Source organism: Fringilla coelebs, assembly GCF_963513975.1.
Source record: "Fringilla coelebs genome assembly, chromosome: 6".
NCBI lineage: Eukaryota > Metazoa > Chordata > Aves > Passeriformes > Fringillidae > Fringilla > Fringilla coelebs.
The window spans coordinates 31904016-31922611 of NC_140034.1; the positions used below are offsets into that span (position 1 = coordinate 31904016).

Sequence of the window (18596 nt, forward strand, 5' to 3'; positions counted from 1 at the left end):
TAGGTATGAAAACAACCCTTGCAAGTACTTATTTTTAAGGAAGTAGTCTATTTGGTCATACATGCTGTGCATGTAAAATTTTAAGTGAAGAGCTGGCACTTTGTAAGTTTTAATTGAAAAAGCGTGCTTCCTAATCACAAAATTAAAAAAGGCAACAGCAAGCCTAAGATTAAGACTCCCTCAGAGCTATTAAGATAGATCTTTTAAATTAAAATAGAACAGCATATCAGTATGACAGTAAAAGTTTATAGCTGTATTCTCAATGCTGTTGTTGGTATGACTTTGCCATCATTGATCAGGCTAGAACTCGATCAATTTTGCAGAAGTTCTTTGTCAGTTTCTTAAAGGAGGTAGTATAAAAAGGGTGTGATTTGAATAACATGGCCTCACCTGGCTGTAAACATTTCAAACAAGAGACATAAATATCTATGATAAAAAGTACTGTGGAAGAGATTATTCTAGAAATTGATTTTTTTTTTAACTTGAAAAGAAAAAACAGTAGATATATTTAATATATTTACTTATTTGCATGTAGTTTGAATGATACAGAACAAGATTACCATGTTAGAAATCCACATACAATATAAAAACATTTGTTAGACATAAATTCACCATTCTGCTGACATTTGCAATAACTGTTTACCCAAGCTTAACTTCAGGTATTTATAATATTTTTCATACATGAATCTTTGTATATGTGCAATATTTCATTAACTACACAATGTGAAACCCTGATTTCTGTAGGTTTTCATCACAATCTGAACATAATAGCTATTTGCATCTTAACACATTGGCTTTTTGAAACACTAGTAATTAAGGCATCTTTGCTGTATAGTTTCTCAATAGTGCAAACAAAAACTGTCTTTAATAATTTGATTAAAACATAAAAGTAACTGAATATCCCAAAGTTTTTTGTATTTTTTAATGTACTTGGAAGATAGTTGTGCATTTTGGAGTTCTCTTGTGAAAGAGACATTTAAAAGCTCTTAATGCTGATTGTTTTTGTTGGTTCCTTATAACTGGTTCTGCTGTCTTCATGACAATACAGCTCATCTTCTTTTATGCGATGACGTTGTAAGGTACAGTAGCATTTAAAGGAATACCTAGTAACTGAGCGAATCCCAAATGCAGCAAAGGCATACAGTTTTCATAGTGCACTTTCACCTCACTGAAGTAAAAGTTGCTCCTACTAGACATTTTTCCACTTCAATGTGAAGTAGATTGTTAGGGTTTTGTTAGTGGTTTCATTAAACAGCTCGACAGTTCAGTTCTCTTCTGCCAGTATTTCTCAAAAGGCTTTCAGCACATATTTCAGTGATACTTTAGGGGATTGTTTCACCATATAAGCACACTGCTTCCCCATCATGTCAGTGTAGCTGCAATAAATAAGCATTTACATCCTAGAAGGAAAAAAAGGAGAAAGTGTTTGTCACATTACTTATAGCTCTAACATCAACTCTATGTCTGAAACAGGGCAACCTCAGGACCGCGACACAAGAATAATTATATTTGCCCAAATTTCAGAACCAGTTATCATCATGATTACTTTTAATTAATGTTTGCAATGACATTTTTTATATACTAAAAAGCCTGCCAGAAGAGTAGGATTAGTTTTCAAAGCTATCAATCTTTTGCTATTTTATCTGCTATTCTTCTGCTCCCTGCATGAGCAGGAAAGATCATCATCATCATCATATGATCATGTAGTTAAAACATGTTATGTATGACATTCCTTCACCCAGCCCCTCCAATACTCTTGTACTACTTTTGCTCTGACTTGCTCAGGTGACTTTGGTCACCTGATATAAATTAAGAAGACAGCAAATGAACTTAAAGGGAACCTGAACTCTAGAGAAACAAACTGACACTACCTATAGCTGCTATTCTGATCCACCAAAAGAACTAGGCAGTCTACATGACATGCTCTCATAGCTCTACCAAGTTGGGAGTTAGAAATCAATTCTCCTGCATCCCTGTTTACTGAAACGATGCAATAATTTTGTAACTATCCTTGTAGGCACATCAAAACTGAAGTCACGGGTGCACAGCAGTCCCAGAAAAAAAGTTTACTTGTTTGACACATCAAAGTGATCAATTCTGTAAGCACAGAATTACAGATTCACCAAAACTCCTTAAGATGTAAGTAAAAGAGGCAATTTTAAAGTTCTTTTCAAGTTCACTCAAATCCTGCACACAACCAACTGTCTGCTGTAACTCCTTTCTCACTGTCCACTTTCATCAGGTCCCTCCACCTGGAGAAGCTTCTATCTAGTACAACTTTTGGTACCCAATCTCAGAAAGCAATATTTATAGACATGACCACAAACAGAAAAACATGGATCTATCAGACACCCTCATTATATTACTGATATCACAACCTACTGAAAAATGCAAGCAGAGATTCATCTCAGATGGACAGGCTCTTCTGCTCACTACAAACTCACCATTTTCTAAGGATTAGAATTTACTATGTTGTCACTTGCCCCTGTCACCCGATGTGCAAATGCCAATGACATTCCTGGGCTAAGGCTCTCCATTACACTTACAACAATGCGTACAACAGATCTAAGAGAAAAAATCTGTCCCTCCTACAGTCTACCTCCACAACTGAGCCCTTTTACACATCCATTTTAAGGCTCATTACTATCAGCTACTTTGTTATTAAGGAGATGCCTAAGGATAATTATCATTTTAATTCACAGAACTGTCATAAGGAAACAACTCCAGATTTCTGTAAAAACAATGCAATACACTTGAGCATTATCAGTAACTAAAGCAAAAGTGTTTCTGTCCAACCACAGTTTAGCATAAGTAAAACAGGAGGAATAGCATAAGTGATACAACCATGTTTATTACTGAACACAACCAGGAACCAGAACTTACCTTAGCTATATTACCAGTATATCCTGGAACCAGAGTAAGATGATTCTCCTGTTCCCACAAAACACTTAGCTGTTGTTTTAAAATATGAATGTTTCTGAAAGAGAATGAACAGCACTTTATAGCATAGGTAGTACATTTCATTAGTCTCTTTTACTAAAATGAATTATTAAGACTGCATATAGACTTAGGCTGCACAATAGATATTGCCACAAGATCTGAAAAATTGTGAGTCAACTTCTACAGCATTTGTATAATCCCTGATCCGACATGTATTAAAACAGTAACAAAAAAAAAAAGAAAAAAACTGGTAGCTTAACTATCCTTAAAATACTTCTAAGCTTAAAATTTTAAAGTGTGCCTTTTGTAGGCAAGTTGTGCTCCTACTGATCAAAATTAGAACACATTGAGATGAAATAGGCTACAGAAACACATTTAAATATTTCCCAACACTATACTCACCCATCTTCTGCCTTTTCTGTATGTGCAGATAGTTCTGACCACCATCTTTTAATGACAGCTTGAAGCCAGTTTAAACCCACTATCACGTATCTGTAACAACACATTTCACACATTATGCATTTCCCCCTCCCTGCAGATTATCTACAGGCCAGATAAATAAAGCATTAAGATAACTTTGTAAGCAATTTAGAAAGCAACACATTTTCTATTCTGGAAGAAAAAAATCTAGACAAATTGGTAAACTTAAATACTTGCTTACACTTGCAATTTCTAAGTGGTAGCCTGAAGTTCTTGTTGAAAAAGTAGAAGAAAACTCTGCCTTGATTGCATGCTATAAAGCATACTAAAACCTCAGTGCTACTCTTTTTTACTGTTTAGGATAAATAAATCTGCATGAGAACAAAGCCCATCCTCTCCCCCAAGTCCCTAACGTTGCAGGAAAGGATTTCTGCACTGCTGTTTTGTTAAAGGATAAAGGTTTAGATGAAAGCTTTCATTCTGGAGCCTTCTCATTTCCTGAGAAAGGCAGAGCTGGGAGAAGGGGCAGAGGGAACAAGAGTCAGAGGATTAAAACCCATTGATTTCCAGCGCTCTTCACAGCCAGGAAGTAATAATGTTTCAAAAACATCCCAAGGTGATACTTACTCTTCGTATTTGCTTTTGAGCAGAGATTTCACTAAAGGCAAAAGATCTACACAGCAGCCAACTGAAACATATGGTTTTTCTTCCTGTAAACTTAAAAACAAGATGTTTCAGAAGTGCTTGAACTTCAGTGTGGTTATAAGCAGGTTTTAATCCCCCATTTTTTTCTGTTTGTACCTGTTTGTAAGCACAGGAAGGCAGTCTACGACTACTCCCAGATCCTGTATCCTAGAAACATTAAGAATAAAATCAAAAGTGTTACTTGTATCCTTCTATTACTAGTAGAATTATTTGCTTCCACTATGATTTAAAAAGTGTAACTAAGTCACATTTACAGAACTGCTACAAATACTGAGGCATATTTGAGATTGCTGCCATTTTGAGGATATAAAAGAAGAGACTTATTTTACCTCACTAAGTAGGCTACTAATTCACTTATACTTCTCCTTCTCCAAAAGGTTAAAGCTACGTTCAGTCTCAGATTCCTGCTGAAAAGAACTTGAGCCATAGTTTCATGGTCCTGAGAAACCTGCACGTTTTAAAAAATATAAAAAAGTTAAGTAGCCAGCCATAAAACAATAAGCTACTCAAATATAATCTGGTATATTCTACCTGTATGTTGATAAGTCTCTTTTAGAAATTTATCTAAGAATAGACTTAAACCCATAAATTTCCCTTGGGAAAATTACTTTACACAAAAGCTGCAAGAATAGGGTTTGTACCTCTTTACCACCTAAGACAGGTATCAAATAATTAAAATGAGAATTCATGTGCATTAATCTATAATTCTCACCAACTCTGAGAACATTTTACTTAGATGACTATTAATTTTGACACAAGTAATTACATGTATTATTCCAAACTCCAACAGAAAAGGTTCATTTCTGAAAAAGCCTGTTCTCTGAATGAAGGTCAGGCATTTTAATTAATTAGACCTTGGATTGGAATGAACACTGCAGAGCCACACACATCTCTCAACCAGTTAAATAGTCATTTGAGACCAGAGGCCAGTGATCTGCTCTTTAGTTTCTCAGAAAATGAAACTTCCCATCTTCATTTCTTTGCCCATCTTTCTGCAACCTCTTTATTGTAGCTATTCTGCTCTTTTCTTGAAACCATCAAATTAAACCATGCAGGAGTGCTGCAGACTTGTGCCTTCAGCCCAGCAGCCTCTTAGGGCTCTCCCTCATGGGAACCCACATTTACAGCACTGTGACAAGACAGCAGCATGGTGATAGCTTCTGATCTTACCTTCCCTGCCATGCCTCACCTTAAATGCATGCAAGGCCCAAGGAGTAGCAAAAATCTATTGCGACAGAAATGCAAACTTCAACATTAAGGGCCTTAAATGGCCTTCATTGTCACAAAATCCATTTAATTTAAATATCTGACCTTTCAGACAGTTTCAGAAGCCCTATAAGCATCGTCTGGGTTTCCTCAACCAATCCCAACAAGAAATAAAACTCATACAAACACTTAAGTTAGCAGTATCAACTTTGTGCAAAACTATTGAAAACTGTCCTAATCTACCTCACCAGTTTATTCTCATTGATATATGAACATTCTTACACTTCTATAAACACACACGTGGACACATGTCCTGCCAGTTCATGAAACCTACACAGGTCAAAACAACATTCTCCTTTGGTGCTGGTACAATTTTAACCCAGTCAAGTCTGGCAGATCTGAGCTTCTGACCTGACACAAATATGAAGAAAAGTGACAGGACTATTACTATTGACAACTGCATCACCATAAATGGACAGATTAAATCAAAAAACCTTATATTTGCAGAATTGAAGGAAATTAATCTAAAGAAAGAAAACTTTCACAGCTAATTACTACGAACACTTCTTTTTTAAACTGCGGTATCTTCAAACTCTACCCACCTCTGAAAAAAATGCACTGTATTTGGATGAGGGGCCTTCTGTTTGAGACGAGCCAGAGTCACTAGAATTCAGCAAGTGTGTCCGACTGTTGTGAAGTTTTGCTGGCAGATTCCCTGCACAAGCCAGTTCATTTTCTTTATTTGCCATGTCACGGCCCCTAGATTTAGGGCACAGTTTCTTTCTGTAACAAGGCTTTGGAGTATAACAATGAACTTTCCTTTTACAATATACCACTTTGAAAAGAGAGAGGGGACTGGTCACCGTTTTTCCAACCGTTACTCTGCAACAATAAAGCACTATTTTAGTGAAGGTTGACCCAAACCAAATCAATTGCATTATTATGTTTAGATATATAATTATGAATTCAGCAGTCAGCTTTCAGGTTGCTGAAAACATTTTTCCCCCAATACAAATCTTAATGACACTTGGGTTATTAGAAGTCATGCCACCAATATTCTTCACTGTTTTTATTAATGCAGAGACTCATTATTATGGAAGAAAACACAAGAACAAAGAACTGTTATTAAAACCAAGATCTATCATCCTTTTGTGTTTGCTTTGGTGCTGTAATCAATTTCAACTGTGACTTTCTCCCCACCTCTGTCACACTTTAAACTCAGAAACAGCACAGCCCTCCTACCTGTTTGTGTATGAAGCCAGCTGTTTTGGAGATTTCTTACCCTGGGAGAAAGGAAATAAAAAAAGCTGTATTACTAAAAAGGGTCAAACACTCCTGTCTGTACTATTTAGCATTAACGGTAACATTTAGATTGTGCACATCAGCAAGATAATGTTATGCTAGTTTTTTGGTAACACTTGTCATAAATGTTAGTTTTAATAAAAAACTTCAATAAACAGAGGATATTGACATCTTCACCACTGTTTGAAGAGGTCTTACAGTAAGTTTGCCTCTCCAGTGCTTCCTCTGTACTCCACTGTCTTACTCTTCAGCCAGTAACAAAGGTAAGAGGTTATAAAAACTACTTTTGAGTCGCCAGAATCCAGTGAAAATCTACGTGTTACCAACATGCTAGGTGAAGCTGTACAATTATACGACAGATCTATTTCAATCAATGGGTTTCACCTATTCCGCCTCTCACTTGTGCCATGTAGCTCTCTTGGAAAGAAAGAATTTTTCATGATAGAATTCCTGTATTGAAACATTTCTGGCTAGACTGCAAAAAAGCACACATGAGTAAGACTGCATCAATCAGTACCTACTGCTCAGATGGACAATATGCACTGATCTGTGCAGCCGCTGCCTATATCTACTACAATACCGTTTTCATAATATAACTGCTACATAAACAATTTAAAGTTCTACTGCACATCTAAATATCAAATGTTTAGTAGTGCTGTGCTTCTAGATTTAGACTGCTCAGAACTATAAACTTTAAATCTTTATTTCACTTTTTTCAGAGGACATAACCCAACAAACAACACAAACAGCTTACCTCCTTCATGATCTTTTTAGTGGAAGAAGAAATTCTTTTTCTGGGGAGATCAATGGGATGACCTTCAATAAGCAATACTTTCTGTTTTTTAACATTGTGAGCTTCAGATGCCATAATCTCTCAAATCCCTGTTCTCAAGAGAAAGATATTTAGTTGTATTTTCTAAAACATTCAGTCAGATTTTTTCAAATGCAGCTAGCAACAGTAGAATTCAACTATTTGCAAGATCTTCCATTCTAGATATAACCCAAGACATCATCCTTTAGTGCACATTAGCTGGAGGCCTTATTATTAATATGTTGAGAATTTCAAAATCCCTATTTAGCTTTCAAGAAAGAGTAAACAAAACCAAAATCACCCCAGAAACCAAGGCAGAGATTTTGTTTTCACACCAGTTTCTACACCTGCACTGAGAGGTGCCATACAAACAAGAATTCAAGTAAAGTATTCTTTCCTCACACTAGGAATTCTATCTGCCGCCTAGAAAAAAACAATTGGTTTCATATCTGTTTCCAAGTACAAAAGGGAGCTAAAAAACTGACTCTTGTTTTTCAGGAAGAGAGCAAGCTTCATCAAAATAACAAAAGTTTAAAAAAAAAAAGTGAAAGATCTCCTTATTTATTGGCAAATGTTCGTCCCCCCCTACCCTCCCATTTTTGTCAAAGCAGAGCTTTGACCATTTTTCATACTAAAACCCACAACTTTATTTTATGCCTAAAGTCCTTTGTCTTGAAGTATGCAAGTATTTTTATAAGAATCAACACCAAGATTGAGACAGCTGTACATATGATTTTGCGTATTTTTTAAGTGATCAGAAGATCCATTGCTTGAGACTAGATTCAACTACTACATCATCAGAGAGGCATTATTCTTGAAATGTTTTAGCAAGACATCCTATGCTACTTTTAAAAGACAACTACTTACTCCAATATTACTTTTTTTTCCCCTAAAAGGTACAACTCTGGTCTCAACATGAGTGCTCCAGTCTCTTCCTCAATCTTTAGCAGCAGCCCTATCCTTTTTACTCCATGTAGCAGATTTATCTCACATTAAGAACTTTGGCATTTAAAAGACTAAGACACTGAGCACTGAATAAGCCAGATGGGAAACAGCTTATTAGCCATGAAGATCCATGCAGTAACTAAAGGCCATCAAATGAAACAAGCAGGTGGCAGGCCCAAAACAAGACAGATGCTATACTCAGGCACATTAAAATCCCTGTTGTAGGATACAGTAGAAGAAAAAAAAGTTCTTCAAATATTCTGGTACTCTTTGGAATTGGATCAGTATTAAAGAACTCCACTTGAGATGTCTCTCAAAATTGGAGTATTTACTGACAGAATCCCTTACTCTGTAAGATGGGAACATAGAGCCCTCAGACGACAACAGGAACTTCAAATTACAGCATTATTTAGTGCAATATTTTTAACAGCTGGTGGCCAGTATTTTTCCAGATTCAAGCCTGGCTTAAGACTGGTTCATTACCTTAACTTTTTCACACTTTGAGACAGTGATGAAAAGTGATCGCTTTGTTAGCTCTCCATACTTACTAGTTCTTCCACACAGGTCTGTAAATAAACTTTTCCCTGAAGTTTAGAAAAAAACTCAGATAAACAAACACCTTATCCTCTGCTTATCAGACCGGTTAAAACCATTATTTGGACTCAAAATGGGCTGTGCACAAAAATTTGTATTTGGAGCACAACACAAAGGCATATGCTGAAGAGCTGGACTTTTGAAGAAAAACTGAACAATCCTAAAATCCAACAAATCCATCCTTTTATTCAGGTCAGTGATGAAAAGGACTTGAATAAGTATTGAATTTTTTTTCTTCTATCCACTGTTTGAGAATAATACTGAGGGGAAAGCAATAAACTAAAATATATTAGGGGGACAATCTCCAACCCCAGAGTGTTAAAACCCACAGCCACCTCATCAGATGCTAAAAAATCCCTAATCTCTCTTCTGATTAATTTTTGTGACTACTCCCATAACACGCTATCAGCTTACAATTCTTCATGCCTAACAGTGACCGTTCCTTATTTTTCCATGTTTAAATAATCTCGAATATTTAAATTATCTCAATCTACCCTCATCTTTCACACTAAGCAGTACACAAGAATCTGATCACCAAAATAAATGACAGCACTATATAACTAGAATACTTATTGCTTAAAAGAAGTGTAAAATATTAGAAGGCTAGAAAGAAAATGTCTTACCAAGGAAATTCCATTAGCTTATCAGTTTTTAATATTGGGCTATAAGAGCACCTAATATTTCAAAATACCCAAACTGGAGCTATCTGAACTGGAGAGACAGGACTTTGGATGGAAGGAAGTTCCTTACGAAAGGTCATGTGTGTCCAGGAGAAAAATTAAGAGAATTTTACACTCTAACAAATCTGACGCAAGAACATATTGTACCCCAGCCTCCCAGTTGAAACAGAATGAAAGAACAGAACTGTAAATTCTTTCCTTAAAAACTGGTAAAAGAAACTCAAAAGGTCAAAAGACTATTAGATATAAAGGCACATCTGATGAAGCAAAGTAAAATCCTTTTGTATGACTTCACTGTCCAAAAGTTTAAAGAGGTTTCCATAGTTTAACCTGTTGAGGGTCTCAGATTATGCAGAAGTAGCATGAAACAACAGTGCTTTTAGCTCCCTTGGAGCTGACAAAGTACCTAAAGAAAACACACGGGGAAAACACAGTCAATATTTAAAGAGCCTCAAGGAAGATTCAGACTGACATCTCTGTTGCACTAATTAGTAAACAATGTAATCAAGAATAGACTTAGTGGACACAAAGAAATAATATAATGGGAAAAATTCAGCCTGGCTGTCACTAAGGCAACACAGTCTGGAAAAGAGAAGGCACCAGGGTGACCTCACTGTGGCCTTCCAGTACCTGAAGAGGCTACAGTGAGCTGGAGAGGGACTTTTTACCAGGGCATTTGTGATAGCCCAAAGGGTAATAGTTCAGACTGACAGAGGGCACATTTAGATTGGATATTAGGACAAAATGCTTTACTGAGAGGGTGGTGAGGCACTGGAACACATTTCCCAGAGAAGCTGTTGATGCCTTGTCCCTGGAAGTCTTCAAGGCCAAGCTGGGGCTTTGAGTAGTCTGGCCAAGTGGAAGGTGTCCCTTCCCATGGCAGGGAAATTGGAACTAGAAAATCTCTAAGGTATGTTCTAACCCAAATTATACTATGATTCTGTGAAGTCCTGCTCTGCAAAATTAAGGGAATTTATTAAGAGTATGGGGTAGTACAACAAATAAAAAGGGCAACTAAATGATAGACTCTATTTGAGTTTCCAAGTCCCTCACTTAAATCTTGAGGAAACTAAGCAACCAAGTGAAAAAAAAGGGAAAGCTCTTGCATGCACAAGTATCTCAGGAACAGCCATAAACTGCCTAAGCAGTTTCCACACTGCAGAAAATCACCTCCAGATCCTTGGGGAAAGTCTGCATTGGTTTATGCTGTTCAATATATTCATAAATTACCTCACAAAAGGGGATGAAGACTGTTGACAATACAAAGTCATACCAGTGAAGATAAGAGCTAACTGAAGAACTGGAGAAGGACTGTGCTGTACAATAAGCAAAAGCAATACTTATAGATCAATATAAAGTAAAGCCTATCTGTCTGCAGGCAGGAGAAAATTCTGGGTTCCTACTGGAAACACAGTTTCTGAGCTAGTAACTGCCACCCACAACAATACCTGGATATAGGACAGTTTCCTTTAGATCAGTTGGACTGTTTAGCACTCCATGTAGATCAATAAATAGTTAGAAAATAAACAGAACAGTGTTGTGACAGCGTACAGAACTAATTTGCGCCTGTATTTCATATACTGAGAGCAGAGTTAGTTAACTTTCTTAAAAAAAACCACAAATCTACCCTAAAAAGTCAATAAAACTTCTGAGTAAAGTAGAAAACAGCTCAGACAAAGGCAAGTTAAAAACACATTAAATATCTTTAATATAATCTACAACTGATTAGATCAGCCTCTTCAGTCTGGGGAAGAGGCTACTTATAGCCAACAGGGGAAATAAGACAAAGGCCTACAAAATGAATGCCTTGGAGAAGTTGCATAGAGATTGTGCCTTCTCTTGTCCAATATTAAAAAAAAGGGCCAAAAGACAATAGCTGAAGATCAGATCAAAACTAACAAGGTTAAGCTGTGTGCAAATTATAATCAACCTGAACTTGCCACAGGATGCTGTGGATCCAAATGTTTTATATGGGTTCTAGGACAGACTGTGCAAATACATAAAAAAATATATACTAAAAATTATTAAATTCAGATACATAACCCATATAGTCCAAACAGAGCAGAACACAAGCAGAAGAATCTAGTATACACAAACCTAACAGTGCTATAATAAACTTAGTCAACATCTTAAGAAACCGGCTTTGGAAGGCTTAGTAACATCTAGGAAAATGCTGGCCGGCCAGCAATTAAAAAGATGAATGCTACAGGATGAAAGGCACTTCACATGGCTCTTCACAACTTTGATTTCATATTTGCAGTCAGATATCATCTAGGGATAGCTAATTAGACACTACAGCCCCCTGTAATTTTGAGATATATACAGAGGGTTCTTAAATGGGCATTAGATACTAATTTGTCCAGTCAAACAATCTATACCTTAATGTCTTTAATTTCTGACTTTTCCCTGGTGATAAGCACAGCTAGTTGTATTTGATCAGACAATCTGCTATACAATCTCGTTGAGGCCAACACATTTCCCTCACTTTACAAAGGTTTTAAAATTAAAGCAAGGATAGAATGCACGCCCCTTCAGCTCTGCCTTGGTGCACTGTACAATCCTAAACTGTTTTACAAGCAAACAAGGTAGACTGCAAATCTGAACAGAGATGTATGATTTTATTATGATGACAGAATCCAATTCCACCAATTTGCCCTAAACAGCGGGTGATTTCTCACAGCGGACAACAATCTTCACTTCTCCCCCTTTTATTCTCTTCAATCTTCAGTAAGCAGAAGGACTAAAGTAATAGCAGTCATGCCTCCTGAGAAGAAGCTGGTTTGTCCCCACAGCCAGCAGACAGTACCTGTGCAAAATTTTCCTGATGGTTCTACTGGTATTTTTTATCTCTGATTTCTCCCAGATGCAACAAAACTCTTCAGGTCATACCAGAATTAGGCAAAGACAGTCAGCACTAACAGGCTTTCAAGTGCACATCTGTTGAAGGCAAGTATTAACAACTCTGCCACTCCCTCCCATGTCCTAAGTTCTGGGCACGGCCCCCAGAGAGGGACAAACTTTTCTTGGCACTTTATGTAATCTATATGCATATTAACATAATATTTCTTACAGAACACAGGCTGGCATACTTTGCATGGCAGCAAGGAAAGTGTAAAATAGTTAGACCTCTTAAGCCATCAGCAGTACCTTTTAAAACACACACTCTTCCATCCTATTCCTTGTCCAAATTCTTAATAGCTACTTTTTCCTGCAGCATTCCACATGCACCAGCCATGGCAAATATTCCTGTGATTCTCCTCCACCCCACAGTAACCCAACTGCAAGTTCAAGGATGACAATTTTAAACTCAGATGAAAAACCTAATTAATCATTATCCCAAGGAGGAGAGCACATGCTTTGAAAGCATTCCAAACAGGTATGCATCAGGGAAGCAGTAATGGTCAACTAATTTCACTGGCACTTATCAGAGCTACAATGGTAATGAGAAACTTCCAAGAATGGTTATTTCAAATTTATTTACAAAAGGATAATTTGCTTACAAAAATAAATTAGCACCATCTTATGATGTAGAAGTGATTTTTAAGCTCGGCATAACTTCCTTTCATTTTAGCTCCGTAAAACGTTACAAAATCCATTTGTCTTTCTTTTAGAAGGCTTCCACATCCTTTGCATATGAAACAGTTTGGTTTTTTTCAAATTTCTCTTTTAGTAATTGATGTACTGATGGTTCACCAGCTGTTAAAAGTGAGTTTTCTTAAAAAAAGGAAGTGGAGTTCAAGATTTTAAGAAGCCTGTTAATGCAAAATCTTTCTGCAACATTATAAAGAGTGTTATATGTCAGCAGAACACAGTTTTTTAATCTGCTACACTTGTCAGGCCATTTGTTCCAGTTTAAAGTTTCCTATATTGATAAAAACTACAGGAATTTCTCTAAATTTGCAGCTAATAAAAATACTATTTGAACAACTAGTTATGATAAATTAGCTTATACCTAAGATGTAAGCTCATTTTCCTCATGCATATGGAATTCATATGTGGCCCACTGTCAGTCATAAGGAACCTCCAAAAACAACCACAAGTCACAGTTCATCCAAGTTTAGTGAGGAGGAACCCAGGTGTGCATTAGCTCCCAGGAGTCTAATAACTGAACCTTATTTACATTTTCTACAAAAAAAAAAAGGTCAAACAAGAACTCAGTTTTCTGCTTCTGGAGGCACCATTCACAGGTATGTCAAGCTGTGATAAAGTAACAGCAGTTGTCAGTGGTTAAGTCCTTTCTGAAGTCATTTTTCACTAATGAAAAGATACTTCAACCTGTTGATTTTCACTTATGAACACTCTCAGGACAACACGTTCGGAAAAGTTTTGTAATTGAGAGGTGAAACAGATTTCCACAACACTAAAGCCTCCACATTAATGTTTCACACACCTCTTTAGAAAACTACCCATGATATTAAATATGGCTATTTCTTTTACCATTTGCTGCTCAACTGAAAGAGTTTTAAAAAAACTGCAACAAGTATTTTGAATTAAAACTCAGAAACAGACATACTGGCAAACCCCTAAAGCTCCAAGCTCGGTGGAGGCTAAGGAAGTACTCACTACATGCCCACCTGGCTGGACAGTCTGTGACTACGTGACACACATCTTTCACATGGCTTTTTATGCTACCCTCAAATACACTTCTACTATTGATTGTAGTCTATTTATAGAATTTTAAAAACCTTCTTCATTCATAGTCAAGCTTCTTACCCTAGGACCAACATATAGTAAAAGTTGGCAAGTGAATATATATTCACATGGCCTTAAGAATACATGCATATCAGCATACAGCCATTTACTTTCTAATATACATATAAAAACTACCTTAATAATAACATTTTAATACAATGACATTCTAAATTTTAAAGTTTAGGAGTTCAAATCAACTCTAAATTTAGTTCAAGAACATGTTCTTTCTAATCAGCAAGGCCAAAAAGACACAAACCTGCCTTCTATTATGCCTTAATTCTACTAAACGTGGGTAACTACATATCTTTAATTATCTCTCTGATTCCAGCCAGAGAATAATAAAAAGAAAAAAACAGGAAAAGCAAAAATGATGTTCCAAGAAGAACTGGAGGAAAGCTGCTTTTACGCCAAGGGACTTAACCTAGCTACAAAGCTGAGCATGTTACAAAAACAGAAACAAAAGACTTCCAAGATCACCACCTAATCTCTCTCCTAAAAAGAGCTCCCTATTCAAAACGTCTTTATTTTAAATCTGCATGCCAAATCATCCAGCCCAACACAGAAAAAATAATTTGAAGCCTTTTTAACGAAGTAATTAACGCAGGATCTGATCTTCAAGCACTTAAGGTTCCCCCTCACCCCCCCTCCTTCCCCCTGGAATCTGTCACACCCAAGAAATTAAATCCGTCAGCAGGCCTCACACCCAGCTTGTTGTCCTTCCTCCCTTTCGGCAGCCCCAGAGCCTTCCCCGCTCTCCTGGCACGCATCCGCCACCGCACGCGCTTGCTTCCAGCCGAGGCTGCTGGCACCATTTTAGAGAGGAGGAACCCAGGTGCCGCAGTTCGGGCTCCGGAGGCGGCGGGCAGCGCACACGGCAGTGCCGGGGCGCCGGGCGAGGCCGCCGGGCAGCGGGACGGAGCGATCCGCGCCCGCGCGCTGCCCGCGGCCCCCGCCGCCCGCCCGGCGCGACGCGACGCCGCGGAGCCGCGCCCAGTCCCGGCGGAGCAGAGAGAGGCCCCGCTGCGCTCCCCCCCGGCTGCGGACAGCCCCGCGCCACTCACCCGCTCCTCATGTTCGGGGCCGGGCCGGGCGGGAGGAGCGGCGGGAGCGCTACTGCCGGGGCCCGGCGCCCGGAGCCTGCGCCATTCAAACGCCGCCGCGGTGCACGCCGGGCCGCGCGCGCCGCACCACGCCCCGCCGCGCGCGCCGCGCGGCACCGCGGCGCCCTCTGCTGGCCGCAGCCTCGCGCCCCGCCCCGCCCCGCCCCGCCCCGCCGCTCCGCGCGCTGCCTGCGTCACTGCGCGCCCGCGCGGCCTCGGGGGCGGGGCTGCGCAGCCGGGAGGGAGCCGGGAATGCCGGGTGATCCCGGTGATGGAGCAGCCGGGAATGCCGGGTGATCCCGGTGATGCAGCAGCCGGGAATGCCGGCTGATCCCGGTGATGCAGCAGCCGGGATGGAGCCGGGGAATGCCGGCTGATCCCAGTGATGGAACAGCCGGGAGGGAGCCGGGGAATGCCGGATGATCCCAGTGATGGAACAGCCGGGAGGGAGCCGGGGAATGCCGGATGATCCCAGTGATGGAGGGAGCCGGGAGGGAGCCGGGAGGGAGCCGGGAATGCCGGCTGATCCCAGTGATGGAGCAGCCGGGAATAGCGGGTGATCCCAGTGATGGAGCAGCCGGGATGGAGCCGGGGAATGCCGTCTGATCCCAGTGATGGAGCTCGGGACCCGCGCTCTCTGCCTGTGTGCCGGCCGTGGTCAGCAGTGTGCAATGCTCAGACTGGCTGAGAAATCCATGGTAGCTCCACGCTCTGCTGCATTATCACAGAACCACAGAATAAGCTGAGTCGGAAGGGCCACACAGGGATGAGCAAGTCCAACTCTTCCATTCCAAGAGTCACAGCATGTCCCCGAGAGCACTGCACTCTGCCAGGCTGGTGCTGTCCGGCGCTTAAACACCCTTTGGATGATAAACTTTTTCCTAATGTCCAACCTAAGTCTCCCCTGGCAAAACTTCAGGGCATTATCTGAGGTCCTGTCACTGGTCACCGCAGAGAAGAGATTGGTGACCCCTCCCATTCCCCTCACAAGGAAGCTGTAGACTGCAGTGGGGTCTCCCCTCAGTGTTCTTCAGGCTGAACAAAGTGACCCCAGCCACTCCTCATATGGCTTCCTTTCAAGACCCTTCACCATCTTCATTGCCCTACTTTGGATGCTCTCTAATAGCTTAATAACATCTTATACTGTGGCACCCAAAACTGCCCCCAGCACTCAAGGTGAGGCCATCCCAGCTGAGAGCAGGGGGGACAATCCCCTCCCCTGCCTGGCTGTGATGCTGTGCCTGAGGAACCCCAGGACACACTTGGCCCTCCTGGCTGCCAGGGCACTGCTGACTCAAATTCAACTTTCCATCAAACAGGACCCCCAGGTTCCTTTCCATGTCAGTGTTTCCCAGCCTCTCATTCCCAGTCTGTCCATAAATCCAGGGCTGCCCATCCCAGGTGCAGAATCCAGCACTTTTCCTTGTATTTCATACCACTGGTGATTGCTGAGTCACCTAATTTGTAGAGGTCTGTCTGCAGGGCCATCAGGCCTTTGAGAGAGTCAACAGCTCCTCCCAGTTTCGTACTGTCTGTAAATTTGTTTAGTATCCCTTCCAGTCCTGTGCCCAGCTCATTGATGATGTTGACAAGCACAGGGAGGAGGGTGGAGCCTTGGGTACCCACTAGTGACAGGTCACCAGTCTGATGTCACCTGCTTCACCATAACTCTTTGCACCTGACCTGGGCAGAGCCATTTGCTCACCCATCACATGATGTGTTTATCTGGCTGTGTGCTGGACAATTTATCCAGAAAGATACTATGAGGAAAAGTATTGAAAACTTTGCTAATTATAAGCAGTAAGGACTTTCTGTCTTGGCTCCACTTGTGGGGAAGCAAACATAGGACATATTCTTTGCTGGAGGTGGTATCCTTATTTCATTGATGGGCTCCTCAAAGAGAATGACACTACTTTTCCATAGGAAGGAAAGCACATAGCCCAAGTTTCAGGTGCAGATGAAAGGCTGCCAAGGGGAAGTAAGAAACAGTATTTCATTATCCTCATTCCCTTTTTCATCCAAAACACCCTGGTGCATTCTTATTTCCAGTTTAAATTTATTCACGTCCTGCTTATTCTTCTAGTACCAATATTACCCTGTAGTTTGCTGTAAGAGAGTGACATCAGAGAGTAATATGATCCTCTCAATAATTTCATTTCACTCACCTAACAGTCTTGGTCTCCCATTTTGTTTGCTCAATCATCCTAAAGTTTACCTACGTTTTTGCAGATGTTGCAGTGTCTACCCTGTGTGCATAGTGCTTAATATATGCAGGGTTTTACCCATCTGAGCAGCTGTGGATGTCCAGGTACATATGCTCACTAAGGGTTTTTAAAACAGTATTTTCTTTGAGTTTTCAAAGTTTTTCAAAGAAAACACATGATGCTGTTTTAGAGAATAGGACAATTATCAGATAATGTACGCTAAAGAAATGTTTGGGCTTTCCAAAACAGATCTTCCTGGTGAACTCTGTCAAGAGCACACAGTTATGTGCCAAATGGTTTTTAGATTATTGCCAGCTAAAATACAGTTAAGTTCCATGTGGATGCCAGACAGTGACAGAAATGGCAGCAGTGCCCCTTGTGTGATGTGATCTTATGTTTAGCTTTAAAGGGCAGCACAACTGGTTTGTCCAGTCAAGGTGCCAAACATAATAATAGTTTTATTACTGGGCCCCGTTATTAAAGAGCTCTTCTGAGAAGAAGCTGTTCTGCAAGTCCACAAAGGGGTCAAATTTTGTAATGAAAATGTAATTTCTGTCAAGGGCCCAGTTGTGTTTTCAGAAGCACACAATCTGTACTCTGGCTACTCAGCAAAGACCATGGACCATCTAGCCACTAATACTGACAGGTTCATTATGGTTATCCTAGGGGTCAGCTGTAGTAATTTCCATTAAAATTTCACACTTCTTTTATGTATTTTTCTTTGATTCTGTTTTTGATAAGCATACTTGTTTTAAATTACTATCTGGACCTTGAAAAACAGTTCCCTTAGAAAAACATTCTTATACCCTTTCTGAATATATTCTTTTATATATTCCTATTTTCCTTTAACTTACTTTTTTCTTCTGTCTGCCAAACTGAAGAAAAAAAAAACCCAGAGTTTTTTGCATTAACTGCAAGGTACTGTAAATACTCTTTTTTGAAACTTTCTTTTCCAATTCCATGTTCATTTTCATGTTTTTCTTTTCTTTTTGTTATT

General features: G+C 39.8%; 1 protein-coding gene across 1 annotated transcript; it reads right to left on the minus strand.

Annotated features, from left to right (window-relative positions):
- Positions 1 to 605: 605 nt before the first annotated feature.
- KATNBL1 (katanin regulatory subunit B1 like 1) lies at positions 606 to 15444 on the minus strand. The gene is made up of 10 exons (XM_084208295.1): positions 15357 to 15444; positions 7328 to 7455; positions 6514 to 6554; positions 5874 to 6153; positions 4395 to 4513; positions 4162 to 4212; positions 3988 to 4077; positions 3343 to 3432; positions 2884 to 2977; positions 606 to 1400 (listed from the first exon to the last, which is right to left on the minus strand). The coding sequence occupies exons 2-10, from the start codon at positions 7439 to 7441 to the stop codon at positions 1368 to 1370; spliced, it is 912 nt and encodes a 303-aa protein (XP_084064421.1). The 5' UTR covers positions 7442 to 7455; positions 15357 to 15444; the 3' UTR covers positions 606 to 1367.
- Positions 15445 to 18596: the final 3152 nt, after the last annotated feature.

Coding starts and splice junctions, on each gene's coding strand:
- KATNBL1 (XM_084208295.1), bottom strand. CDS start 7,441: ATGGCATCTGAAGCTCACAATGTTAAAAAACAGAAAGTATTGCTTATT. Junction 4,078..4,161: donor CTTCCTGTGCTTACAAACAG/GTACAAACAGAA, acceptor CTTGTTTTTAAG/TTTACAGGAAGAAAAACCAT. Junction 3,433..3,987: donor CTCAAAAGCAAATACGAAGA/GTAAGTATCACC, acceptor GTGTTGTTACAG/ATACGTGATAGTGGGTTTAA.